The 24,915-nt window shown below is 35.0% G+C and overlaps 1 protein-coding gene across 7 annotated transcripts in view; it reads right to left on the bottom strand.

Moving 5' to 3' along the window:
* Positions 1-3,387: 3,387 nt before the first annotated feature.
* The window catches only part of ERCC8 (ERCC excision repair 8, CSA ubiquitin ligase complex subunit), a 56,873-nt gene continuing 35,345 nt past the window's right edge, over positions 3,388-24,915 (bottom strand). For 4 of the 7 annotated variants that reach the window (XM_035713058.2, XM_025446978.3, XM_025446977.3 and 1 more), the window contains 5 exons: positions 24,361-24,485; positions 23,995-24,051; positions 15,836-16,033; positions 11,155-11,235; positions 3,388-4,976 (listed from right to left, as the gene is read on the bottom strand). In XM_035713058.2, the coding sequence (XP_035568951.1) occupies positions 4,908-4,976; positions 11,155-11,235; positions 15,836-16,033; positions 23,995-24,051; positions 24,361-24,485 (530 nt within the window). In that variant the 3' untranslated portion in view covers positions 3,388-4,907. Of the gene's footprint in view, positions 4,977-11,154; positions 11,236-15,082; positions 15,343-15,835; positions 16,034-23,994; positions 24,052-24,360; positions 24,486-24,915 lie in introns of those variants that run through there. The other 3 variants (XM_025446980.3, XM_025446979.3, XM_049097889.1) reach the window with 2 other exon arrangements.

Below are 24,915 nucleotides of genomic sequence, written 5' to 3' on the forward strand. Positions count from 1 at the left end.
CCTAAAACTTAATAGGGTACCGGGTATGAAAGGTCACAGACTCTGTGAGAGCCTCTATTTCCAGAGAGCCTCACATATATTTTACTTGTTGTCTTAATGGGGTATAGTACAAAGCTGAGGGTGGCAGTTTCTTGTATCAGAAGCCCTTGGGCAACTTATGGCTATCCTAAAGGTCCAGAGACTCCAGGATGCATCAGAAGAGGTTGTCAAAGTCTCTTAAATGGAGTCCTTGATGGCACTAATGGGAGTCCCTGTTGATTTTAATTTGGAAGTAAAATTCATAAATAAAGAATATGTTGCTATCAGAAACTCAAAAGTACTAAAAGATGTTGGAACTGTTTATCCTAAATGAGTATTATCAAATGAGTCTCCTTGGAAAAGGATGTCATCAATGTAATGTCATACCTGTGTCCCTGTGAGGTTACAGCAAACTGCAGCTGAGAGGCTGCTGAAATAGGCACTAAACAGAACACATGAGCCATAGCTACAGCAGCAAAATATTTACCAGTTGTTTGAACAGAATCAGTAATCCTAATATTTGATATTGGGTATGGGGAAGCTAATGGATGGGACCACGGCATTAATGTTTGTAGTAATCCACCATAAAGTGCCCCCTTTATACTTTTGTTATATAAATTCTTTAGTATATTAATTTTAGTATATAAATTATATTAGTATATATTATTTAGCATATAATTAGTATATATTTAGTATATAACTAGCATATATTACTTAGTATATAATATTAGTATATATTATTTAGTATATAAATCATATACTAAATTATAAACAAATTTAGTATATAAATTATTTTTTATTTTTTTAAAATAAGGTTATTCATTTATTTTTTTTATTCATAGAGACCCAGAGAGAGAGAGAGAGGCAGAGGGAGAAGCAGGCACCATGCAGAGCCTGACGTGGGACTCGATCCAGGGTCTCCAGGATCACACCTTGGGCTGCAGGCGGCGCTAAACCACTGCGCCACCGGGGCTGCCCTAGTATATAAATTTAGTATATAAATCTAATTTCCAGTTAGATTATAAAACTTTAATATTATATGTATTACACATATGTATATATTATATTATATATGTATATATTACTTAATTATCTTTTACTTTCTCCCCCTATATCTAAAGTCTTTCTCTTTTTGTTTTTATTTTTAAATCAGTAAATAATCTAGGACCAGCACTCTGTTTGCTAGAGTGGTATCTGGTTAGTATCTAAGATTTAAAGCTCTGTTTTTCCCCCTGGGCTTGTGGCTAGTGATGGTGGCAGTCCTTTTTCCTCGTTTTCTCCCTGTTTCAGGCTTTTACCCCTTGAAGGCTCAGTCTTTACTTTCTTTTTCTGGCTGGTAAGAGGAAAGCAGAGGTCCAGAAGACTCCAGGCAATCTCTCCCTGGGATGGCCCAGTCCACAAAATATTCAGTCCCTTTCTCATACTCCTGCTTTCTAAAGAACAGAATCTTTTAGAAGGGCTTGTATTTCTGGGCAGCTGAACTTTTTCCTTTTCGTCTTCTTTTTAAAAATCTTTTAGATGTTTGCCTAATAAGCTCCTAATGGTCCTGAGTGGTGTCTGTTGCTCACAGGAGAACCACACATCCTTTTCTAGGATGTCCCAATCAACCTTAGATGAGCTACATTCCACATTTGGGAGAGCAATGGTGGTATCAGATTTATGTTTCACATTTTTTTTCTCCTGAGCATGAGACCCTTTGCATGGTGATAAGCAGCAGCTCTTAAGAGAGCTGCTTAGGTGTTCCACATTTTTAAACATTAATTGGATCACCTCTTCAGGATTTTCAGTGGGAGCTAGAACCAGATGCTCCTTTCTTCTCCTTTTCATTAAACACTGTGCCACTGATCTCCAGAGATGGGACTTCTTAGACCCCAGTTGTTTGGGGAACAAGTCACTTGAGACAGTAGCAAGCAGAAACAGCCTGTAATGTCCCAGACAGTATGTACTTTCATCTCCATGACTCAGATAGCCTCCCCGCTTGTCACTGCTACCAGTTAGTGGATTCAACTCCCATGCACTAGGAGGGTAGTCACTTCTCATCCACTTTGGAGGGAACTTTTCAAGATGTAGCCAATTACCTATACACCCCCACAGGTTCTGTTCTGGACGCTGGGTGGTCCATCATTGCGGGGAAATATGTCAACTGCCCCCTTTAGATCAGGAAATCAAGGCAATACTCAACAACAGCAACAACAAAACAACACAGTGCAGTAGTCGCCGAAGACCAAGTGTACCAAAATCAGGGATGCTCTTTCAGGCAGTGGCCACTGACTATTAAGACAGAGTTAGTACACTAAGAGAAGTTTAAGGACATATCATTTCCATTTGGTGTTAAACCACCCAGCTTGCTGTGCCAACTGTGTTAAGATTTTCAACTGGAATTGTTCTCATCAGGTACAGTAAGACATGCAGACACAGAAATGATTGTCATGAAGGAATAAGTTTATACTCACAAATTCCTAAAACCAGAAGACATGGCATATCATGCTATTCAGGGCCACAGGGGAAGGACCATGGTTGGTCAGAACACTACCTCTCAAAGGAAAGGGCAGAGCATGGCCCAGAGCCTTTATTGGAGTTTTTATGGGAAGGATTGAGTGAGGCAGCAAGGTAAGTACACTAAGTTATTTTAGCACTGGATAGTTTGAATAATTCCAGTAAACTCTGGCATATAGGGGTAGCTCTGGGGTGAGTTAGGGCAGGGCTGGGGGAATATTGCCTTGGTGTATGAGGATTGGGGGTATGGACTCTGGATTGGTTGGTTTGTATATCAAATGTATGCTCCCAAGGGAGTCTTCTGTTACCTCAGGAATTTGCTAGTTCTAGGAGGGGGCAGTGTCACCATGATCAAGACTCCAAAGGCCAGAGTATCAAGAATACAAAAATAAAAGTATAGACAGCACACTTATACCAAATGACAGAGATTCCTATGAACTATAACTGGAAAAAAAATCAAGAAAGAACTGGATATATCTCATATTTGCAAAATAAAAATACTTCTCCATCGACATCTACGTAGGTCCATATAGGATTGTAATGTGAAGGAATACATACTTGGTTAATAATGTGGATTGTTGCATATGTGGTTAGTAATGTGGATTGTCGGATGGGGCGGGAGGTGCTGATGTGGGGGGAGAGGAATTTTCATGACAGCAGCAGCATGCCAAACATCCTATTATGTAAAATTATATATGTGCCATAAAAAGATGCATGGAAGAATGGCCACCAAAATGATAGCAGCAGTTACCTTAGGGTGATATGATTTCAAGTGACTATTGTAAGCTTTAATGTTATTTGAATTATTTACAATCACTATATATATTTATATAACTAGAAAGAAGAAATATAGTCATTTGCAGCTTAAAGGAAGACCTTTTTTAAAAATATTTTATTTATTCATGAGAGACAGAGAGAGAGAGAGAGAGAGGCAGAGACACAGGCAGAGGGAGAAGCAGGTTCCATGCAGGGAGCCCAATGTGGGACTAAATCCTGGGACTCCAGGATCATGTCCTGGGCCGAAGGCAGGCGCTAAACCTCTGAGCCACCCAGGGATCCCCCCGGAAGACTTCTTTTTAAGTTTAAAAAAACATTTCCAGTTTCAATAACATTCTCAAAGTCATAAGCATCCTCACCATCCTCTTTCCAAGAGGAGGAAAAGTGATAGTATAATGGTCAGAGCTTGAGAAAATCAACTATAAAGTAAATATATGTTAAACATTTGGCCAGGAAGGTCTGATATGAGGCCTAATCCACACTTAAAAACTCAATGACTGTACAATTGTTATTCAAGCTATAAAAACCCCTTTTCCTAGTCTCCTGCTGTTAAGAATCAGAAACAAGGAGAGTAAGATTAACTTCATGATAATCACTTGTGGGTTATTACAAAAGAAGAATCAAACAAAAGAAGAATAGAAAATAAAAATTTTATGACAATATTTCATGTTGAGCCAGATTTCCCACCAGGGCATTTCCTGCTTTAATGAATGAAACAGGACTTGGTCACGCTTAATGAGATTCACAGAAAGGGAGTTCAAGCATGAGTACAAGGTGTACATTAAAATAAAGGAAACATGGGATTTCCTCCAAGTTAAAAACCTTCTGTGATGCATACTTTTTGGACTGAGTCCAAAAATATTTAACTAAAAGCTATACAATGGTTGATTAAATGAAATCGTTGTAAAAACTGAATGTTTGAAAAAAAAAGATTAAAGAACTGGATGTTAACTTTTCAACTATCATTTTTGTTATGATTGTCTGCAGTAAAAGCATCATTGGAAGTGAAAATGAACAAGGTGATGGTACAGTTAGTAGGAGAAAATCAGTGCTGATAATCTTTACTTGCTCATCCTCTGACACTGCATCTTATACTTCACACAATGTGCTCAAAGTCCCACATGAGGGCCTGGGGATTGCCAGGATGTGTCTCAACAGAGAGGATTCAGTATAGAGAGTATACTATAACAACAAGGGCTGCCCCAGGCCATAGCAACAGGGATCAAGGAAATACGTTTTGATTATATAAACTATATAAAAGTTGGCTTCAGGATTTCATGCAAATACTACCCTCACTTTAAAATATGGGTGAAAAAATCACCCAAATTCAGGGCTAATTTAGCTGTCACCATATAGGAGGAAAACAATAGCAACAAAAACAGTCCTATTTTAAAAATTTCATCAATACAGGGGCACTTGGGTAGCCTTCAGCTCAGGCCATGATCCCAGGGTCCAGGGATCAAGCCCCTGCTCAGCCGGGGAGCCTGCTTCTCCCTCTCCTCCAGCTCCTGCTCTCTCCTTTGCTATCTTTGTCTCTCTCTCTCAAATAAATAAAATCTTTCAAACAAAACAAAAAGTTTCATCAATAGAGACACAAAAGTACTCAGGATTGAGAGTCATCCTTCCTCATCACTGCTACTCCATGCGTCTTCAAATGCTGGATTTAACTGTGATTTGGTTGTAGGCTAAAAAAGAAAAAAGGAAAATTTGATTGTTTTAACTCATAATTTTAGGTTCACAATATAGTTACATATCAAATGAAGAGCAATTACATTATTTTGAAAATAATAATTGTTAATTCAAAGTTAAAGTAACGTAATATCCCACATACAATGTAAGGCAATGTAACTTCATTTTAAATAGACAAGCCAGAATTTATCTAAATTACCAATATTTCCTTCAAAGTTATTACCTCAAAACGTATATATAAATTCATCTACATACACACACACACACACACACTTGTGTGCGTGCACACGCTATGATGTTGCTATTGCTTATGGCATTTCTGCAACACTGATGAATTATCTGGAGAAGGTTGCACATTAACATACATGTGGCTAAGATTGGACTCAGGTCTATAATCTGACCTGACAGCCCAAGATATTAATGTTGGCAACTTTTTATTGTTTCGATGGACCAGACTTTACAAATACACAAACACCATATGTGGGGATAAAGTGTTCAATCAAACTGAGTAACACCATTTTTGGTCCAAAAACTAATATGAGTCATTAAGTACTGAGATTTACTTATTTTTTTCATAGCTGGTAAGACAGTTCTCAAGTGCATGAATAATTCGTCAAAACTGGTAACAGGTTTGTCATTAGCTCATAGGTTTTCCAGGGAGATTTCTTTGAAAGATATCATGCATTTGGATGGTGTTTATTTAAAACAACAAAACATCACAGTATTCTTACAACTTTAGAGCCCCCCCCCTAATAAAAATAATCAGCAACTTGAGGAATTTTAATGATCTGTGGCATTTCAAATCAATTTACTTTCTGAGAAAACTTTTTGGATGGCTACCTTCTTATTCTCTGGCAAATGACTAAAGGACTTTAAAGATGGACTCATTTTTTTGAGTATCTGGTCATTATGAGCCAGGTTTGCTTCTTATTCTAAGCTTTTACATTTGCTACAAGTGTGTTCAGACCTCAAATCCAACAACGTATTAGCATCAAAAGTACTCCTTTATTATCTTAGGTACTGCCTTTTACACTACACAGCAATGTTTTATGTTAAGAGGAACCCCTTAACATGTCTATGCATGTTCACTGCTTTTTGATATGACTTAGAATCTTAAAATTTAAACAGTGGTAACAGTAAGAGAAAGTGTGAACTTCTAGTAAATTCCCCAATATCATCCAGGATAGTCGGAAAAAGACATAATAATTTAAGTATTCTTCATGGCTGTTAAAGCTACAGATCAGAATCTATCACTTAAGCCTAATGCCCACTACTGGCACCATTATTAAACTTAATGTTGACTATCATCACTTAGTTGTACAAACCAAATTCTATGATATCTCAAATGTCCAGATTAAAAAAAAAACTATTACCAAACCTCAGCTAATTATTCACTTCTTTCTAGCAGTCTACTGATTTTTTGTACCATACTAAAGTTTATTTTTTCATCCAAATGTTTACTGAATTTCCTGTCTTCCTGGGTTTATAATTTAACTACTAAATTAGGTTATTTAGTGAGAGTTTATTGAAAGATGTGTATTTCTTAACCATAGAGAACAAACTGATGGTTATAGGGTTGGGATGAACACGGGTGAAATAGGTGAAGGGGATTAAAGTACACCATCTGCTGAGTACTGAGTAATGCACAGAATTACTGAATCACTATATTGTTCACCTAAAACTACCATAACACTGTATGTTAATTATACTGGAATTCAAATTAAAAAAATAAATAAAGATGTTTTGTCCCTGGGGATTAGGTGAGTCCTCTCTCCTACTCTACCTTTAGAAGCCTTTAACTCTGCCTTAGAAATCTCTCAAAAATGTCCCTCAGTGGATAAGCCACACAAAGGTCACGCTTCCTAACTTCACTATGGAAGTTCAATCATTATTTTTTTTTAAGATTTTATTTATTTATTCATGACAGACAGAGAGAGAGAGAGAGAGGCAGAGACACAGGCAGAGGGAGAAGCAGGCTCCAGGCAGGGAGCCCAACAAAGGACTCGATCCTGGGTCTCCAGGATCACACCCTGGGCTGAAGGAGGGGCTAAACCGCTGAGCCACTGGGGCTGCCCTGGAAGTCCAATATTAAACATTTAAATTTCATTTGAAAACTCAAGAGAAAAGCAAAATTATATTTTATTGTAAATTATTGTTATGAGCAAATAAATCAAGATTGTGAAAATTGAAATGAAATATTCATAAATTTTGATAAATACTATACTAATACACAAATACTATAAATTTTAGTGTTTATAGTAATAAAGGATAACAATATAAATGCATTATAGTACTATTCTTACAGTTAGATTTTATTGCTAAAAAAATCACAAATAAAACCTACTTGTAATTAAAAGCTATAGTAAGAATGTTGTATATGGATGTAGTACCCACATTACTGTTTGAGACCCATTGATGAAGTTTAACTACCATCTATTACTTTTCTCCATAACGACTCCTCCTAGTGGACATCCTTTTTATGCTTGAACCTCACCAGGCTGCCTGTTCTATTGACAGACAGTTGTAAATGTTATGGAGATAGAGAAGCATGATTTAGAAGGGATCTAGTTCAAGTCCAAATAATGGAAGAACAAAACCAACCCTCATATCTACCACATATACATCTTGGTATATTCTAAATTTCTTACTGGTATTATTGGAAAGTCTCTACGGGCGCAATATAGGGCTGTCTGTGTTGGCAAATGATTACAGCTGGCCTCAAACAGGGCTTTGAACTACATGGATCCACTTATATGCAATTTCTTTTTTTTGATAAATATAGTACGGTATTATAAATTTATTTTCTTTTCCTTATGATTTTAATAACATTTCTTTTCTCTAGCTTACTTTATTATTTATTATAAAAAATTTATTATAAAATACAGTACATGACACATATACAGAATAGATGTTAATTGGCTATGTTATGGGTAAGGCTTCCTGTCAATAGTAGACTATGAGTAGTTACAGAGGAGTTGAAAATTACACAAAGATTTTTGATTGCATGGGGGTAGGTGTCAGCATCCCAACCCTCTTCATTTTTAAGGGTCAACTGTACGTATCTACCCAGTGATAAATAAAACAGCTATGTATTGTGTGACTATCAAAATAAAGTATGATTCTTGGTGACAGGTCAGATTTAAACTATAATGTAGCTGCCCTATAGATTTAGGAAGGAAAAAATGATTAGAGTTATATAGGCTCGCCTTGACCATGACCAAGTTTTAGGAAAAGAGGGGAAAAGGAAGGCAGAGTCCTCAGAATAATAATAAAACAGACTGCCAATTAAGGAATGCATAGATTTATGCTAAAGACCATAAAACTTTTTCTTATCACCCAATGCCCTTCAATTTCTTAAAGTAGAACTAAATTCCCCCTCTGTCTTGGATACCAGAGGAAATACCACTAAAAGATTATATTTTGGTTGATGGGGAAGTAATCTTATCTCAATGGTGGATTTGAAAGGAGACTAAAGAACAATTTAGCTTGACGGTTCTGATATTTGGAGATATCATAAACTTGTCCTCAGTCCATAAAGGATGGCAGAACAGGGATTCAAACCCAGTTACCATTATGATTATTATTTAGTTTATCTGAAACTGAAGACTGAATAAGTGTATATAAATGTGCATGTTTTGTTTTAAGTGTGTTATTTCTGGGAAACTGCAGCATCATTTATTTGACAGGTGAGAGAAAAACACTTTTAAATATGAGTTAAATAGTAAATGTACATACATGCAAAGAGTAGGGTCTGGTGCAGATAGACTTCTCTCCTCAGATCTATACCATGATCACATTCATGTTCTACCTACATTCACAGGAATCTTTCAAACTACAGTTTTGTGAAAATTTTAGCACATACCATTTTATGAAAATGATGCTATCTTAAAGTGGTGTATAAACAGTATATTTTAAAATATAAGGTTTTTTAGCTCTAAAATTTAAATATAAAGCTAACTTGTTTTTTGCATATCTCTATTTGCTTTTCTACTTGTTCAGTTTAATTTCCCATTTGCAAAAATTCTTCTGGGATGAGAAGCTCAAACTATGACTGTAACAACATTGTACAAAATAAAGTATCAGTTACAGACTATATAAGTTAAGCAATTTAGTTTTTCTCTATCCTTTTTCCATATGTAAATCATAGATTTACTTTTATTTTTATTGTTTTCATTTGGTAAGTTATTGCTTTACCTTCTAACATAGACTCAACTGGTATTTTCTCTTTTTGGGGGGTTTCTTTTTTTATAGTTTTAACTTGGATTTACTGCATATAATAATTCCTAAACAGGAGGACACAGTAATTAAATAATGCAAAAAAATGGCTGAGCCGAGGTATTTGGCCATACTAAGCTTTCTTTTTTTTTTTTTTCATACTAAGCTTTCTATAAAAGAATATATTCAATCATTTAAAGCAGCTGTACACTAAAACTAATCAAAACCATAATAAACTAAATTAGACATATGATGAAATCTGAAAATCTTCATACAGCGGTTGGCTAGCTGCTTGAAAATTTACCACTGTGTTTTTTCTCTCTTTTATTTGGATTGGGGCAAAAGAAAGTAAGTGATAGGCTTTATACTATAGTAAATCACAGCAGTTGCGAATGTAGGTATGAAATAGATTTTGTCATAACTGCTAAACGGTACCAACCACCCCCATAAAAACTCATTTCTATGTGGTTTTGGACAGTCATGTTTTCACAAAGGAACTAAATACGTGAGAAATGTTTTTAGAATTTTAAACTTGCTCTACTAATACTTTTTATCTCCATTTAAGATGCTTTGTTTTATACCAAGACTTGGGTGAGATTAACTCATTTTTATACCAAGACTTGGGTAAGATTAACTTGTGTTTCTAACTGCATTATTTTATTTCCAACTTTAAAACATTATATATACAAACATTGGGTTTTAGACATTTGACTTTTCATATCCTAGAAATTAAGATAAACAGGGATGATTAACAGTGTTTAGTAAAATAATTTTTGGTGGGAATGATAGCACCTTTAGACAGTGTAACATAGAAGTAAAAAAAAATATAGAGGCTACTACTTAAGGCCAGGGGGCATGTCTTACTCATCTTTGTTTACCTACCACATTTTTAAGGCTCTTTATTCCCATTGCCATAGGTCATATTTGTATCAATTTATGCTCTAAGATAGGCACTAACAGACTGCTGGTAGGAATGTAAATTGGTAAAATTTGAGAGTGTGAATAAAAACCTTAGATATGTCAGACATGACAATTCAAGGGATAAAATCTACTTCTAGGAATCTATCCAAATAAGCAATCAGAAACATAAACAACTTATAAACAGGTATTTACCTTGATTTGGTTATAGTAATCAAAAGAAATGTCTCCAAATAGGTATATATTTAACTAAATTGTGATACATAAATGATAGCATGCTATGTTGTTAAAAACAAATTTACAAAATTATTAAACCAGTGAAAAAAATTTATTAAGTTAATAAAGTAGGATGCCAAGTTATGTGTCTCAGCATATATTAACTATGTTTAAACAACCATATATACATAAGAAAAAACATGAAGTAAATTCAAGTGTTAATAGTAATTCAACTTGGGATCCCTGGGTGGCGCAGCGGTTTGGCGCCTTTGGCCCAGGGCGCGATCCTGGAGACCCGGAATCGAATCCCATGTCGGGCTCCCGGTGCATGGAGCCTGCTTCTTCCTCTGCCTATGTCTCTGCCTCTCTCTCTCTCTCTGTGTGATTATCATAAATAAATAAAAATTTAAAAAAAGTAATTCAACTTTAAAAATTTATGTTGTTCTTTCAATATTTTTCTGGATTTTCCAAATGTGTTATAACAGGCAAATTATTTTCAAAATATGGAAACAGCAAGACATGTTTTAAAAGTCTCTCTCATGGGGTGCCTGATGGTTTGCTCAGATGGTTAAGCGTCTGCCTCCAGCTCAAGTCGTGATCTCTGAGTCCTGGGATCAAGCCGTGAATCAGGCTCCCTGCTCAGTGGGGAGTCTGCTTCTCCCTCTCCCTCCCTGTACTCCACCACTAGTGCTCTCTCTTTCTCTCTCTCAAATGAATAAATAAAATCTTTGAAAAAAAAAAAAAGGTCTCATATGAAGTACATTAATAAAACTATTTTCTTTATGATTTAGAAGTCACTATATAATTTGTTTAAGTAATATTTACCTCATCATCATCTGGAACTGGTTCATATAAGGATGGTACCCAAGCAAGTATATTGCAGTCTCTGCTGCCACTATAAAGTTCCTATAACACAGAAAATAGAGATGTGATTGTGGGTCAATTTAAAGCTGATGTCAGTTTGAAATGAATACAGCATTTAAAGGACTAATTCTTAGGCTAGATCAATTAGATTAATTCTATTTCTATTCCCCAAAGAAACTGAGCTGATGCTTTTTGTTTGCTTGTTTAAGATGCAGTAAAGTTTTGTTTTGTATTTTAAAATATCATTAGGATATATCAGAGCTTGCTAACCTGAAAGTTTTAAAGAAAGATTCAACAACTTAGTGGTTTTTTTAAATTAATCATGGTATCCATTTAATTTAAATGTCAGAGCAGAGAAAAAAATGGGATCAAGAGTCTGTCCTTCTCTGTCAATAACTGAGTTGTAATAAAGACATCAATAAAGAAAACATTAATTTCTAGCTAAAATAGGCCAGAACTTCACAAAAAATATTATTTAGCTCACAGCTGTCTAACTGGCTGCTATTCAACAGAAGAGCATTAAGACCCATATGCCATGCCTACTGAGAAGTTTACTTAATAAGGGGAAGCTTGGGTTGATGCACAATCTATGTCAAAGTCTTTATGAATATGCTGTTTACACACAGCTGAACAATGTTCATTTCTGTCCTCAATAAAACTTAAGGAATATGTTATACTGTCTAGTATTAAAAACATTCCTATGGGTCAGTGAAATAGATACTCTCACATAAAAAGGGTATAAAAATTGGTATAATCTTTTTACAGAATAGAATCTCAATACAGGTCAAAAGTTTTTGTAAACATTTCTAAATCATGCCAAAGACATGAAATTCAAGGATATCAGCAGTCTTATATTTAAAATAACAAAATATGGAAATAATTGTCCAAAAGGAGGATAATGATTTACATGTAAATTTATGTGCCATTCACAGCATAAGATAACGATTAAATTTGTTTTTAAAGAATATTTAATGATATGGGAAAATATTCATTGTCAAGAGAAAAGAGAAGGCTATAAATCAAAGTCATCATGCGAAGGGAAAAAAGCAGGATGTAAAATCCTAGGTTAAAAAAAAAAAAAGTTATGTAATGGAAAAAGGTCTAAAAAGAAAAAAGAAGAAAAAACCAGCAAAATGCTAAGTGGTTATAAAACTCTGAATGACTAAGTAGTTTTTTTACACAAATTTATTTCTGTATTTCTACACAAATATTTTTTTTTTCAACATGTTCAACATGGGGCTTCAATGTACAACCCTGAGATTAAGACCTGAGCCCAGATCAAGAGTTGAGCTGACTGAGCCACCCAGGAGCCCCCAAACATTTCTAATAGTGAATGTTTTTCTTGCTCTGCTTTGCAATTATTTATTTTTTATTATTGTTCATCTCAAAAAGTTTGAAGTATGGTACAATTAGTATTTTTTTTTTAAAAAAGAGTTCTAGATAAAGGGGAATTAAGATTATAAAGTTATTTATAGGAAACATAGATATAAAAATATTAAAGTAAACTTGATTTAGTTATACATTATCAAAGTTTCTGTAGGGAACAAAATTCTATAGACTGTATTGTTTAATGTTGAATATATAGTTATGCTAACTGTGGATGATGCAAAGATATTTTCAAATGTTCAGTGCATTTGAGTAATTGAATTTCTTAAGATACACACACACACACACACACACACACACACACACACACACACACCTACCTCCAAGACAGCTTGGTCAGACAAGCTTACAAGGCAATTTATGGTTAAGTATTGCCACACTGATGGGGACAAAGGAAATTCTGCAGACGTTCAACAAAGAGAACTTACAAGAGACAGCACTTAAATTACAACAACTAATAAGGACTTCAGGTAAATGGAGGGTTCTGAATTGAGTATTAAAGTCTTGGGGTTGGATCCCTGGGTGGCGCAGCGGTTTGGTGCCTGCCTTTGGCCCAGGGCGCGATCCTGGAGACCCGGGATCAAATCCCATGTTGGGCTCCTGGTGCATGGAGCCTGCTTCTCCCTCTGCCTGTGTCTCTGCCTCTCTCTCTCTCTGTGACTATCATAAATAAATAAAAATTTAAATAAAAATAATAAATAAAGTCTTGGGGTTAAGTGTAAGTGTTCATTTAGGAAATTAGATTTTAAAAATTTCAACATATGAGACTAAGTTGATAAGTTGACATCATGAGTCCTGTTACTCTTTAATGGTTGAGTGTATACTTCCTTTGACCTAGGACATTCTCATACAATTATGGTGCATCCAACATAATAAAAAAATTCACAATGATATACTACTTTCAGCTAATTGCTAATTCTTAAATTCCATTCAAGTTTCACAAACTGTTCTGAATAAATGTCTTTTACAGCAAAAGCGTCCAGATTAAAATCATACAGCTGCATTTAGTTGCCATGTCTCCTAACTTCCTTCAATCTGGAACCATGACAATTTGAAGATACACACCAGTTATTTTGTAGAATGTCCTTCAAATTTTCCTATTTCTTCATGATTAAACTCAGGTGATGCATCTGTGCCACGACTATCACTGAAGGAATATCACATAACTGGATGTCAACTTTGATCATTTGATTAAGGTGATGTATGCCAGGCTTCTTCAAGGAAAAATTACACATTTTACATTTATAATTAGTGTTTTGTAGAGAGGCACTTTGGGACTCTGTAAATAACCCACTCCTCATTAGACTTACAATTTATTAGTTTATTTACTTATACCTGAATGGATTCATGGATCCCTATTTTAGTCAGTGGGTTATAATCCATTATTATCATCATTTATTTCTTTTTTTTCATTATTTATTTCTATGGTAGGTTATCTTGTTAGATTTTTATACTTAAAATTACCATAACTATCAATTTTGTTTTCAGATTGTGAATTCTATATAATATTTAATTTGGAAAAGGGTTCTACCGGTAAGTGGATGCAAAGTACTATTCTATTTCACTTTTGAGACTTAGAATTATTTTCCCTTTTTAAAAATCATAATGGGGGCAGCCCCGGTGGCTCAGCGGTTTAGCGCTGCCTTCAGCCCAGGGTGTGATCCTGGAGACCCGGGACTGAGTCCCACATCAGGCTCCCTGCATGGAGCCTGCTTCTCCTTCTCCCTCTGCCTATGTCTCTGCCTCTCTCTCTGTCTCTCATGAATAAACAAAATCTTTAAAAAAAAATCATAATGGATCTAATGGGATAAGAGTTGGAAGCTGTCTGATGTTGTGCAGTGATTCAAAATCCAAGTACGTAGCACCTACAGATCTGGTATTAGTCAGGAGGCAACTGGCTCAGGTTTCTGGCTGTGGTTGGCTTGTCTCAACTATTCCAGGGACCGATGGAAATCAGTATCTTGGCATTCTTTTAATCTCCTCTCGGCACACCTGTTACAAAGTTCTGATTTGGTGGAAAGCAGTAATTTATAGTCGGGATATCTGGTTTAAAATCTTGGCTGTGTCTCTGAGTGACTCTGCATAAGAGATGAAATATTTCAAGAATTTCTTTGAATAGATAACCACGCTCTGTGCAAACCACATGATGTCACTTCTCTGATGTTTTAGTCTTCTTTGCCCAGAAGTTATTCTAAAAATATTTAACAACTAGTACATCAGGATACTGACCAATCAGAAGAGGTAATAGCCATAGAGTGGGAGCAGGATCAAGAAGGTCCCTCCTAGGTCCTGGGTTGAGGTATAATCTAGGAAGCCTCAGAAAAGGGGGTGAAGCTACAGGTCACTTAAGGGCCGTAGTGCAACACCTATTTAACAAACAGTAATATATGTATTTGAATATTTTAATAATAGCTATTGCCATACAGATGTGTGCTGGCTGAAAAATAAGCGCTGTATATCTTACTGTAGTATCAGACACAAATTAAGTAATTAGCATTAATGAATAAATGATAAAGAACTTCACCAGGTGATGAACTCCTTCCTAGTTCTTATAATATGGAATTTTCATCCTATCAGTATTTAAGTCTTATGAGCCTCATTTTCTTTACCTACAAAATACAGAAAATACCAACAGTCTTGCTATATTAGAGATTTATTTAAAGGAATACATGAGGTAATTTGTGCCAATATTCTCTGAAAAAAAAATAATCTGCTCTGTTGGTAAAACGAGGAGTGGGATAGTCACAGAGTCCCAAAGTGCCTCTATAAAAAACAAACAAACAAACAAAAACCGTAAGTATTTAAGAAATCATGTAAGTTACAACACTCAAAATTAAACTGATCAGCCACTGGCAGAAAACAGAGAGGAAACAAAATGAGACAGACTTGCACATACATAAATCAACAAAAACTGTACTTTGAGATTAGACACATGTATTCCAACTTTTCCCAAAATATTGACTACAAGACATCATTTTAATTTGCTAGAGATTTTCATCTGGTAAATAAATGAAGCCCATATGCAAAAGAAAGAATTTATCTCAGTCAAGTTGCACAGTATTATATTGATTCATACAAATATTCTATACTATCTAAAACTCTATACTGTATAATCCTCTATTTAAGAAATCCTAGCTCAAATGTGGATTAAAAGTATAATTCCTCAGACTGAAATCACAATTTACTCTTTCATATACAACTACTCTGACAAGCTAGCTACCTGAACATTTTCAATTCCGTTAAGGATCATTCTTACCTGGAAATTAGACTGGAACACACAGCAGTCAACACTTTTATAATGTCCCTTAAGCATAGTTATCTGTTCTCCTGAGTAAATTGTATAAACAGCAATGGTGCTACCATATGGTACAAAAACAAATTCTGAACTGCAGCCATAGGAGACAGTGAATTTCAATCCTTTTCTGCTGTCATTACAAACTTTTCCATAGTTTACCTGTAGGATGTAAAATTGTAACATTACTCATTTCTTAAATCTGAATTAAAAAGACAACAAAGACTAGAAAAAACATTTACTTAAAATATTGCATCATACTATGGAAAGGGCTGTACCAAGTCTAAAGAAAATGATCAAGGTCCTAATAGAAAGAATTAATTCACATAAGAGGAAAATACAAATAGTACAAAAAAATTCACAAAAGCAAATGTTTACATTTAAAGTAGAAATAAAATGCGAATTAAGGTAACTTAAATTATTGCTTTAGACCATTTAGCAAAAATTTCAAGAAACCCTGGGACAGTGAATACTGCTACAAGTGAAGTAACATGTTGGTGACACTGTAATTTGGTCATTGCTTCTAAAAGGCCAAATGATTTATTATGCAACAAAATACAAAGACGTTCTTTTTTGGGGGGGGTGTATAACTTTTTATTTTAAAACATTTTTAATTGTGGTAAAATACATACAGCATAAAATTTGCCATCTTAACTATATTTAAGTGTACCATTAAGTGACATCATATTCACATTGTTGTGCCATCATCATCAACCTCTAGAACTCTCTTCATCCTGAAGAACTGAAACTCTGTACCTACTACACAAGAAAGTTATTCTTACTCCTTGACCTACTAATTACTCCAGAGAATTTATCTTAGGGAATTAAACAGCAAAAAGCTGTATGCCCAGAGGAATTTGATGAAGCATTATCTAGAATGGCAAAATAACTAAAAATAGATGTAAATTCCTAATAATGTTACAACTTAGTTTATATAGTAATTAAAAATCATAATTATGAAAACTATGCAGGAAATAAGGATTAAAAACTAAGTATAAAAAAAGCAGAGAACACAAATAGTGTGTATATAACTGCAACTTTATATAACTACATATTTAGGACAAAAATAAAAATTCTGTGCCTGTATGCCAAAGGCACAAGCCCAACGTCAGCATTGTCTCAGCAGTTCAAAAAGCAAAATTCCAGGTTCTATCCCAATCCCACTCAACTAGAATCTACATTTTAACCAGATCCCTAGGTTATCTAAAGGCTCATCAAAGTTGAGAAGCTTTGGGCTAAAGAAATGGACAGTGAGGTTTATTTCCTGCTGATAATTTAGATTAAGTGGTTTAGGGTAGGTGTAAAACCAGTAGCTAAACATTTGAGAATTATGAGCATGGAGATCACCAAAGACTCCCAATACTATGGCTAACACTAGAGTTTTGACAGTGATTTATCTTTTCCTCTTTTTGTAAAGGTTAGTTGGGAGAGGGAGGAGAGAGAGAGAGAGAGAGTGTGTGTGTGTGTGTGTGTGTGTGTGTGTATAAATACATAGAAACAGGGGTGCCTGGGTGGCTCAGTTGGTTAAGCACCTGACTCTTGATTTTGGCTCAGGTCGTGATCTCAGTGGCCTGCACTGGGCTCTGCACTCAGCAGAGTCGGCTTAAGATTCTCTCTCTCTTAAAAAAAAAAAAAAAAAAAAAAGATTCTCTCTTCCTTTCCCTCTTTGTGTCATCTCGCTAAAATAAATGAAATCTTTAAAATATATACAAATGTATATATACATTTGTATATATTTTAAAGATATATAATAAATACTGAGGCCCAAATGGACATATACTGATAATCTATGGATACTACGCTTGCCTTACCCACCCTTCAGGTTAACATCTGACTGAAATGGGAATATGTATTCAGTTATCCCACTGCAGCAGGGGTAGAATGAAACATTAAAATATTAAACTAACATTCAGTAGACTTGGTTTGTAGAAATCCATTCTACTCCCCACCCACCTTTTTCTTTTCTTTTACCTCTTATAAGTACTGAATGACTTAGCCTCTGAGTTTCATTTTTCTAATCTGTTAAATAGAAATAGGATCATTTAACAGTTAATGTGAAAAATCAGATGAAATAATGTGTATGAGAGACCCAGAACATAAAGGTATTCAGTATGTCACTAGATTTATTAATTCCTATATATATTTAAAAGTATAATTCATTTGCATCTTTTGATCCTGTATGTGTAAATATTTGTAGAACAGTGGGGAAGGAGAATGGAGAAAAAAACACACATGTCAACTAGAAATTCCCTGCTCCTGCTAGAAAAATTTTGAACTGCTAGACTGTGATGGCCTTATTTTTTTTTTAATTTTTATTTATTTATGATAGTCACAGAGAGAGAGAGAGAGAGAGAGGCAGAGACATAGGTAGAGGGAGAAGCAGGCTCCATGCCCGACGTGGGATTTGATCCCGGGTCTTCAGGATCGCGCCCTGGGCCAAGGGCAGGCGCTAAACCGCTACGCCACCCAGGGATCCCTGTGATGGCCTTATTTACATTTATCAGAGGATCTAGCTATAAGGCCTGAGTTCTTCCCACTCTACTACATTCTTTCCCAAATATGAACTGGAAAGTGTTAGATGAGGTACGAATATTGAACTAGTTATCTAACTCTTGTTTTTGTCCTTAGGCACCCCTAGTCCAAACCATCCTGCAACTTATGGTCCTATTAATCTTTGTAAATCACTGCTGTGATCAAATCACTCGTGGACTCAAAATCATCAGTATCTTTTCAATACCTATGGAATAAAGTTCTAATAATGGATTAAGGAAAGGAAGGATCATTCACCAATGCTCACTATGTGTCATACATTATACTAGATGATTGTTTAAGGTTCCCATTTTATGACAATGTATGCTTACCAATGTATGATAAATAGCATGATGTGTATTATTATAAAAGTACTGTAGAGGGGAGGCTCCTTTTGGCTATGATGTCTTAAAGGTGGCATGTACAGGCTTTTAAAAGGTTTTGAGGGGCACCTGGGGGGCCCAGTGGTTGAGCAACTGCCTTCATCTCAGGTTGTGATCTGGGATTGAGTCCTGCATCAGGCTCCCGGCAGGGGGCCTGCTTCTCCCTCTCCCCATGTCTGCCTCTCCCTCTGTGTCTCTCATGAATAAATAAATACATAAAACCTTAAAAAAAAAAAAAGATTTTGATAGGAGAGGAAGATATGAGACTTTGGATAGGATGAATCCCTTTATTTTTCCAGGAAATACATACATTTAATCACCAAATGAATACCTACAGTGACAGAGATTCCATCACAAGGCAGCTTATTTTATTGTCAAACAATGATCAGCATAATGATAATAAAGACAGGTAGCATTTACTGACAACATTTGCTGTAAATATCAAAGTGCTTAATGTTTTACAAGGGTTATTTCATGTAATACTTAAAACAGTGCTATGAGATAGCATTATTATGCAAAAAGAAAACATTTAGAAAGGTTAAGTATTTTAGTTGAGGTCTTTGGGATAGCAAATGACAGAATGAAAAGCTAAATCTCAACTGTACTAATCAAAAACCACAATGCTACATTGTGGCAAATGATTTTTCCTTCATTCCATGACCTGATGATCACAGGACATTCTTCTCCAAGTAAGCACTGGGTACTTGGAAGCATTTAAACCAGACGAGAGGAATTACAGAGGTTGTGTCTGAGATGAACCTTGAAAGCTGAGAAGCATCTAGGACAGGAAGGAGAACTACACTATTTCAAAGCAAAGGCAGGAGTCTGTGCAGCAAAAGGAAGGGCAAGAGAGCACAGTATTTTTCAAAACCTCTAAGTAGTTCAGTAATGACAGAGAAAAATAAGGTAAAGTGACAAGACATAAAGCCGGTGAATTATAAGATACAGCTTATGAAGGCTCAGTGTGCAATAGGCAAAAGCATTGGTTTTAATTACCTAGAAGTGTTAAGGAAACGGTGAGAGACTTCCACTGGGAGATCAGTTTAGGAAAAGTTAGAATATTAAACTAATTAAATAGATCATGAGAACCCAGAGTGAGGCTGGAAGGGAAGACGGATATGAAAAAAATTAAGAAAGAATTAAGAGGACGTGTAATTCATTTAATACAAGGGACAAGGGGCAAGGAAGAATAAAGGATAAACTTCCAATTTCTAGATATCAGTCACAGTGAATGATAACAGCAGTAACTAAAACAACCAACACCAGAATAGGTACTATAATTTTTTTGTTCTTTTGTTGTACCAAAAGCTGTCTCTCTGTGCATTTTTCCTGCACGTACTTGTTATGTTCTCTAAGGTAATGGTCCCTAGAGTGCAGTTCACACACCACGAGGACCCTGCAAGATAATCTAGTAAGGTGTGAGAAGAAAACATAAGAATTCTATTTTTTGATCTCAGTTTTACTTAAAAAATAAGAAATTAATCTTTACACATAGGTTCACAACAGTATTTGTATATAACTTACAAATAATTATACACCCATTAGAAGTATGCACTTATACTTTTTAAAATTTATTTAATTTTATTTTTAATATTCCAAGTAAAAATTTATTTACTTTCTTAAAATCCTTACATTTAATACTGCTTCTAATTTATCACAGGAATTACTTCTCCAAAATGTTAATCATAGCTGGATTGAAAGAGTGTTTGGGAAATGTGGCAATGTTGCTTTTATAAATATACCACATTACATGCTTCTCCCTCTGCCTGTGTCTCGGTCTCTCTCTCCTCTGTGTCTTTAATGAATAAATAAAATCTTTTTTATAAATAAATACATAAATAAACCAACAAACCAACCAACCAAGCAACCACATTACAAAACAACAAGCAGCAAAAGCTACTGAGGTAGGTCCAGAACCGTTAGTTTAAAATAAGGAAGAGAAAGAGAAGTATCTCTGAAGAACGAGAATATCTAACTACCAGATCAAACAAAAAGAAAATTACTCAAAGAGAACATAATAAAAAGGCTTCAGAATTTGCAAAGAAAACAAATATATTTACAACTTTAAGGTTAGGATTAAAGTTTTCTTATTTAACTTATGTATTTTTCTTGATACTTGTTTTTAAAATTTAGAAGTTTCTACTGAAGAGGAAAAGGAGATGTAAAAGATGAAGCCCTCTTAAAAGCAAAAAGGAAGCATAAGAAAAAACAGTAAGAGAAGCATAAAATGGGAGAAAAGGTTATACCACAGAGTACTATCAAAGTAAGTCAATGGTACAAATTCTATTGTTGCCAATGGACACCCTCCATACACACCTTTTTAAAACTAACTAGGGGTGCCTGGGAGGCTCAGTTGGTTAAGCGTCTGCCTTTGGCTCAGGTCATGGTCTCAAGGTCCTGGGATCTCGCCTGCATCAGGCTCCCCACTCAGTGGGGAGCCTACTTTGCCTTCTCTCTCTACCCCCCACCCCCTACCACTCAAGCATGAACATGCGCTCTTTCTCTCTCCATCTCAAATAAATAAAATCTTAAAAAAAAAAAAAAAAACTAACAAGGGTGCTACCAATAAGGCAATGTCACACAATAAAAAGTTATTTATGGTACACCTATTATTTAACAGGTATTTAATTATTTACTACCCTTTTCATACTTCCATTATATCCTTAAAATTACTGTTTAGGTACATAATAACCCCAATTTATAAAGATGGAGACATTAAAACTCCTACCATAGTCCTTCATAATGTCATCTTAAATAAACTGACTAAGGTCGCAAATTAATAAATGGCAGGACTGGAATCAGTTTCCAATTCTGACAGTGCTCTAGGTATTTGAAGACTGTGTGTTTCCACTGAGAGTTTCTTTTTCTGGGATTGATGTCTCCAGTTCTTTTAAGTGTCCTCTGGAGGTGAGTTTCTGGGCTACTCTAGTCATCTTTACATGAATGACTTTTACTTAGATAAAGTCAATTTTAAAATGTATTATCTGTTCTAAACACACTATTCAAGAAATGGACTTACTACTAACACAAACCCATAAGGGATGAGTATCACCTTCAAGGAGAGAAAAATGGAAAATCACACTAACAATTTATATATATAGTCAATACTGTTAATTTTTTTTAAGTCAATACTGTTTATACTTATCACATTCACCTTTGATGCACATGCCAACCTACCTTTCCAAAGTGACCCTGTCATATTACTACTCAAAGGCCTTTAGCGGTTTTCCATTTCACCCAGAGAAAAAGCCTAACCCATTACACAGAGGCCTAGCCTGTATCCTCTGTTGTCCTTTCCTTCTGTTCCTCACCTCCTATTTCTCTCTCCCTTGCTTCTTCTATTTCAACATAAGAGCCTCTTGGATGTTCCCTGGATATCCCAAGATCCTGCCTCAGGATCTTTCTGCTTCCTTCCTCTGCCTGGAATGCTCCCCTTTCCAGATATCTGATGGCCCTCTCCTTCATTTCCTTCAGGCCAAATATCGTCTTCTCAATGAAACATACCCTGACAGCCCTATGCAAAAATGCAATTCCAACTTCCCAATATTTTCTACGCTACTTTCCTTACTTTTCTTCACAGCACTTGCTACATCTAAAATATATTTTATCAGAGGACCTGGTGGCTCAGTGGTTGAGGATCTGCCTTTGGTCACGTTGTGATCCCGGGATCCTGCGATCGAATCCTGCATTGGGCTCCCTGCAGAAAGCCTGCTTCTCCCTCTGCCTATCTCTCTCTCTCTCTCTGTGTGTCCCTCATGAATAAAAATAAATGAAATCTTAAAATAAAATAATAAAATAAAATAAAATAAAATAAAACAAAACAAAACAAAATAAAATAAAATAAAATAAATTTTATCCATCCATCTATTTATTGACTGATGGATGGATGGCTTTCTTCCTCTCCCTAGAATGTAAGTACATTCACTTACATTCTAGGGAGGTAATGTGAAGAGAGGACTTATCTGTTTTGTCTGCTGCTGTATAATACTGTCTGGAAAACAGGAAGTGCTCAATAAATACTTATTTGACAAATGAATGAAATGAGAAAAGAAAGGTGTGACCTGATTAGAAACATGATACCAATATAATGAATGGAAGATTCTAAATTAGTTTGCAATGCCTGAGTTTCTAGTCTGAGATATGATGGAGAAGCACTTCATAAAATACATAAAAGATTAGCAACTCTAAAGTAATCTAGTATAAACAATTTTGGCCTTACAGTAATATTAGAATTTAATAAAAGAAGTGATATTTAAAGTACCTAAAAGAGAATTAGCTAGAAAGGAGGTTAAAGAAAGGAATATGAAATGGGGCACCTGGCTGGCTTAGTCAGAAGAGATAGCAATTCTTGATCTAGGCATTTTGAGTTTGAGGCCCATGCTGGGTATAGAGATTACTTAAGTTAATAAATAAATAAACTTAAAAAAAAAAAAGAAGAGGGGATCCCTGGGTGGCTCAGCGGTTTAGCTCCTGCCTTTGGTCCAGGGTGTGATCCTGGAGTTCCGAGATCAAGTCCCACATCAGGCTCACTGCATGGAGCCTGCTTCTCCCTCTGCCTGTGTCTCTACCTTTCCCTCCTCTCTCTCTCTCTCTCTCTCTCTCTCTGTGTGTCTCTCATGAATAAATAAATGAAATCTTAAAAAAAAAAAAGATGATTAATATCAATACCTACTTTAAAGCATTAAATAAATGCTATAAGGGGTTTGGTATAATTACCATTGTGGTTAAAGTGGAATCTATAGTCAAAAAGTGGAATCTATAGTGCTTTTCAGCTGTTTTAACTCAGGCAAATTAACCATTTTCTTATTTCCTCATATGTTAAATTGGTATTGTAACAGTAACTACTTTCACAGTATTGATTTGATGATTAAATAAGACTCTATATGCTTTGGCACATGTTATATGTTAATTTTTATTAAAACAGTATCTGATACATAAGCTCTTAATAAATATTAGCTATTACTATTACCACCAAATTACAAACTTACTAGCTTATTCTGAATGTTCCTAAACCACAGGTATGGCTGGTAAAGACCATCACGTAAATTTTTAAAGTGTTAGAAATTAAATACATTAGAATCTAGTACATTTAAAACACATTTATTCCAGTGTTAAAGTACTATATTCTGGTATTGTAACATTCATCTTAGATTTTGTTTATAAGTCATATATAGTATAAAATTTAACTATTTAACTTTATAATCAACATACCTGAGAGATATGGTACACTCGCATCATGCACAGTGGCTCAGTAGAGCAGTAATTCTCCTAAGTGGGGAGAATGTGGTGGGGGTACAGTAGGGTAGGTTGTCCTATGCTGAGAGTTATTACTTCACATAATGGAAAAATACAAAAAGAAAACTGGGATACAGACAAAAGAAAAGAGTTAAATCTACAGAAGAACACCAAGTGTATTTTATAGATCCATTTTTTAAATATATATTCAAAAGGTTAGAGGGCCACCTGGCTGGTTCAATTGGTAGAATATGTGACTTTTGATCTTGGGGTTGTAAGTTCAAGCCTCACACTGGGTGTAGATTACTTAAAAAAAAAATGGAGATACTTAAAATTTCTTACTAGTGTATTTTCTCCACTGGAACTATTCCAGAGCCTCATCCGATTATCCGTACCAACAGTAAGGAGATGAAGCCCATCATTTGTAAAACATAAGCCATTAACTTTCCCATTATGAGCAGTGTTTGCTGCAATGAAAAATACAATTCAGTTAATCTACTCTTGTATTCAGCACACACTTAATGCTTGATAATAGTTATTTAAACTTACTTTATTAAGGACAACTATCTGAATTACTTAAAATAAACAAGTTGATTATATTTGGATTATTTGAATATAATAAGCTATATATATTAGAACCATAAAAATAGAGAAAAACAGAAAAATAAAAGAGAAAGAAATTTTGCTAAATACAAGTTTTCAGAGTAAGCTGTGCAATCAAACTCAATTGAATGCATGTCCACTAAAATTTTAAATTAATAAATACCTTCCAAATTTCTCATATACTATTTCTATCTTTAATCTAAAAACCATTCTATGGACTATTAAAAATCAGTAATACTATTATTCAGTATTAAAAAAAACCTTCAATAGGGAAAGAATAACTGTTCTAGTTTC

This window comes from Canis lupus, chromosome 2 (genome assembly GCF_003254725.2).
Source record: "Canis lupus dingo isolate Sandy chromosome 2, ASM325472v2, whole genome shotgun sequence".
NCBI lineage: Eukaryota > Metazoa > Chordata > Mammalia > Carnivora > Canidae > Canis > Canis lupus.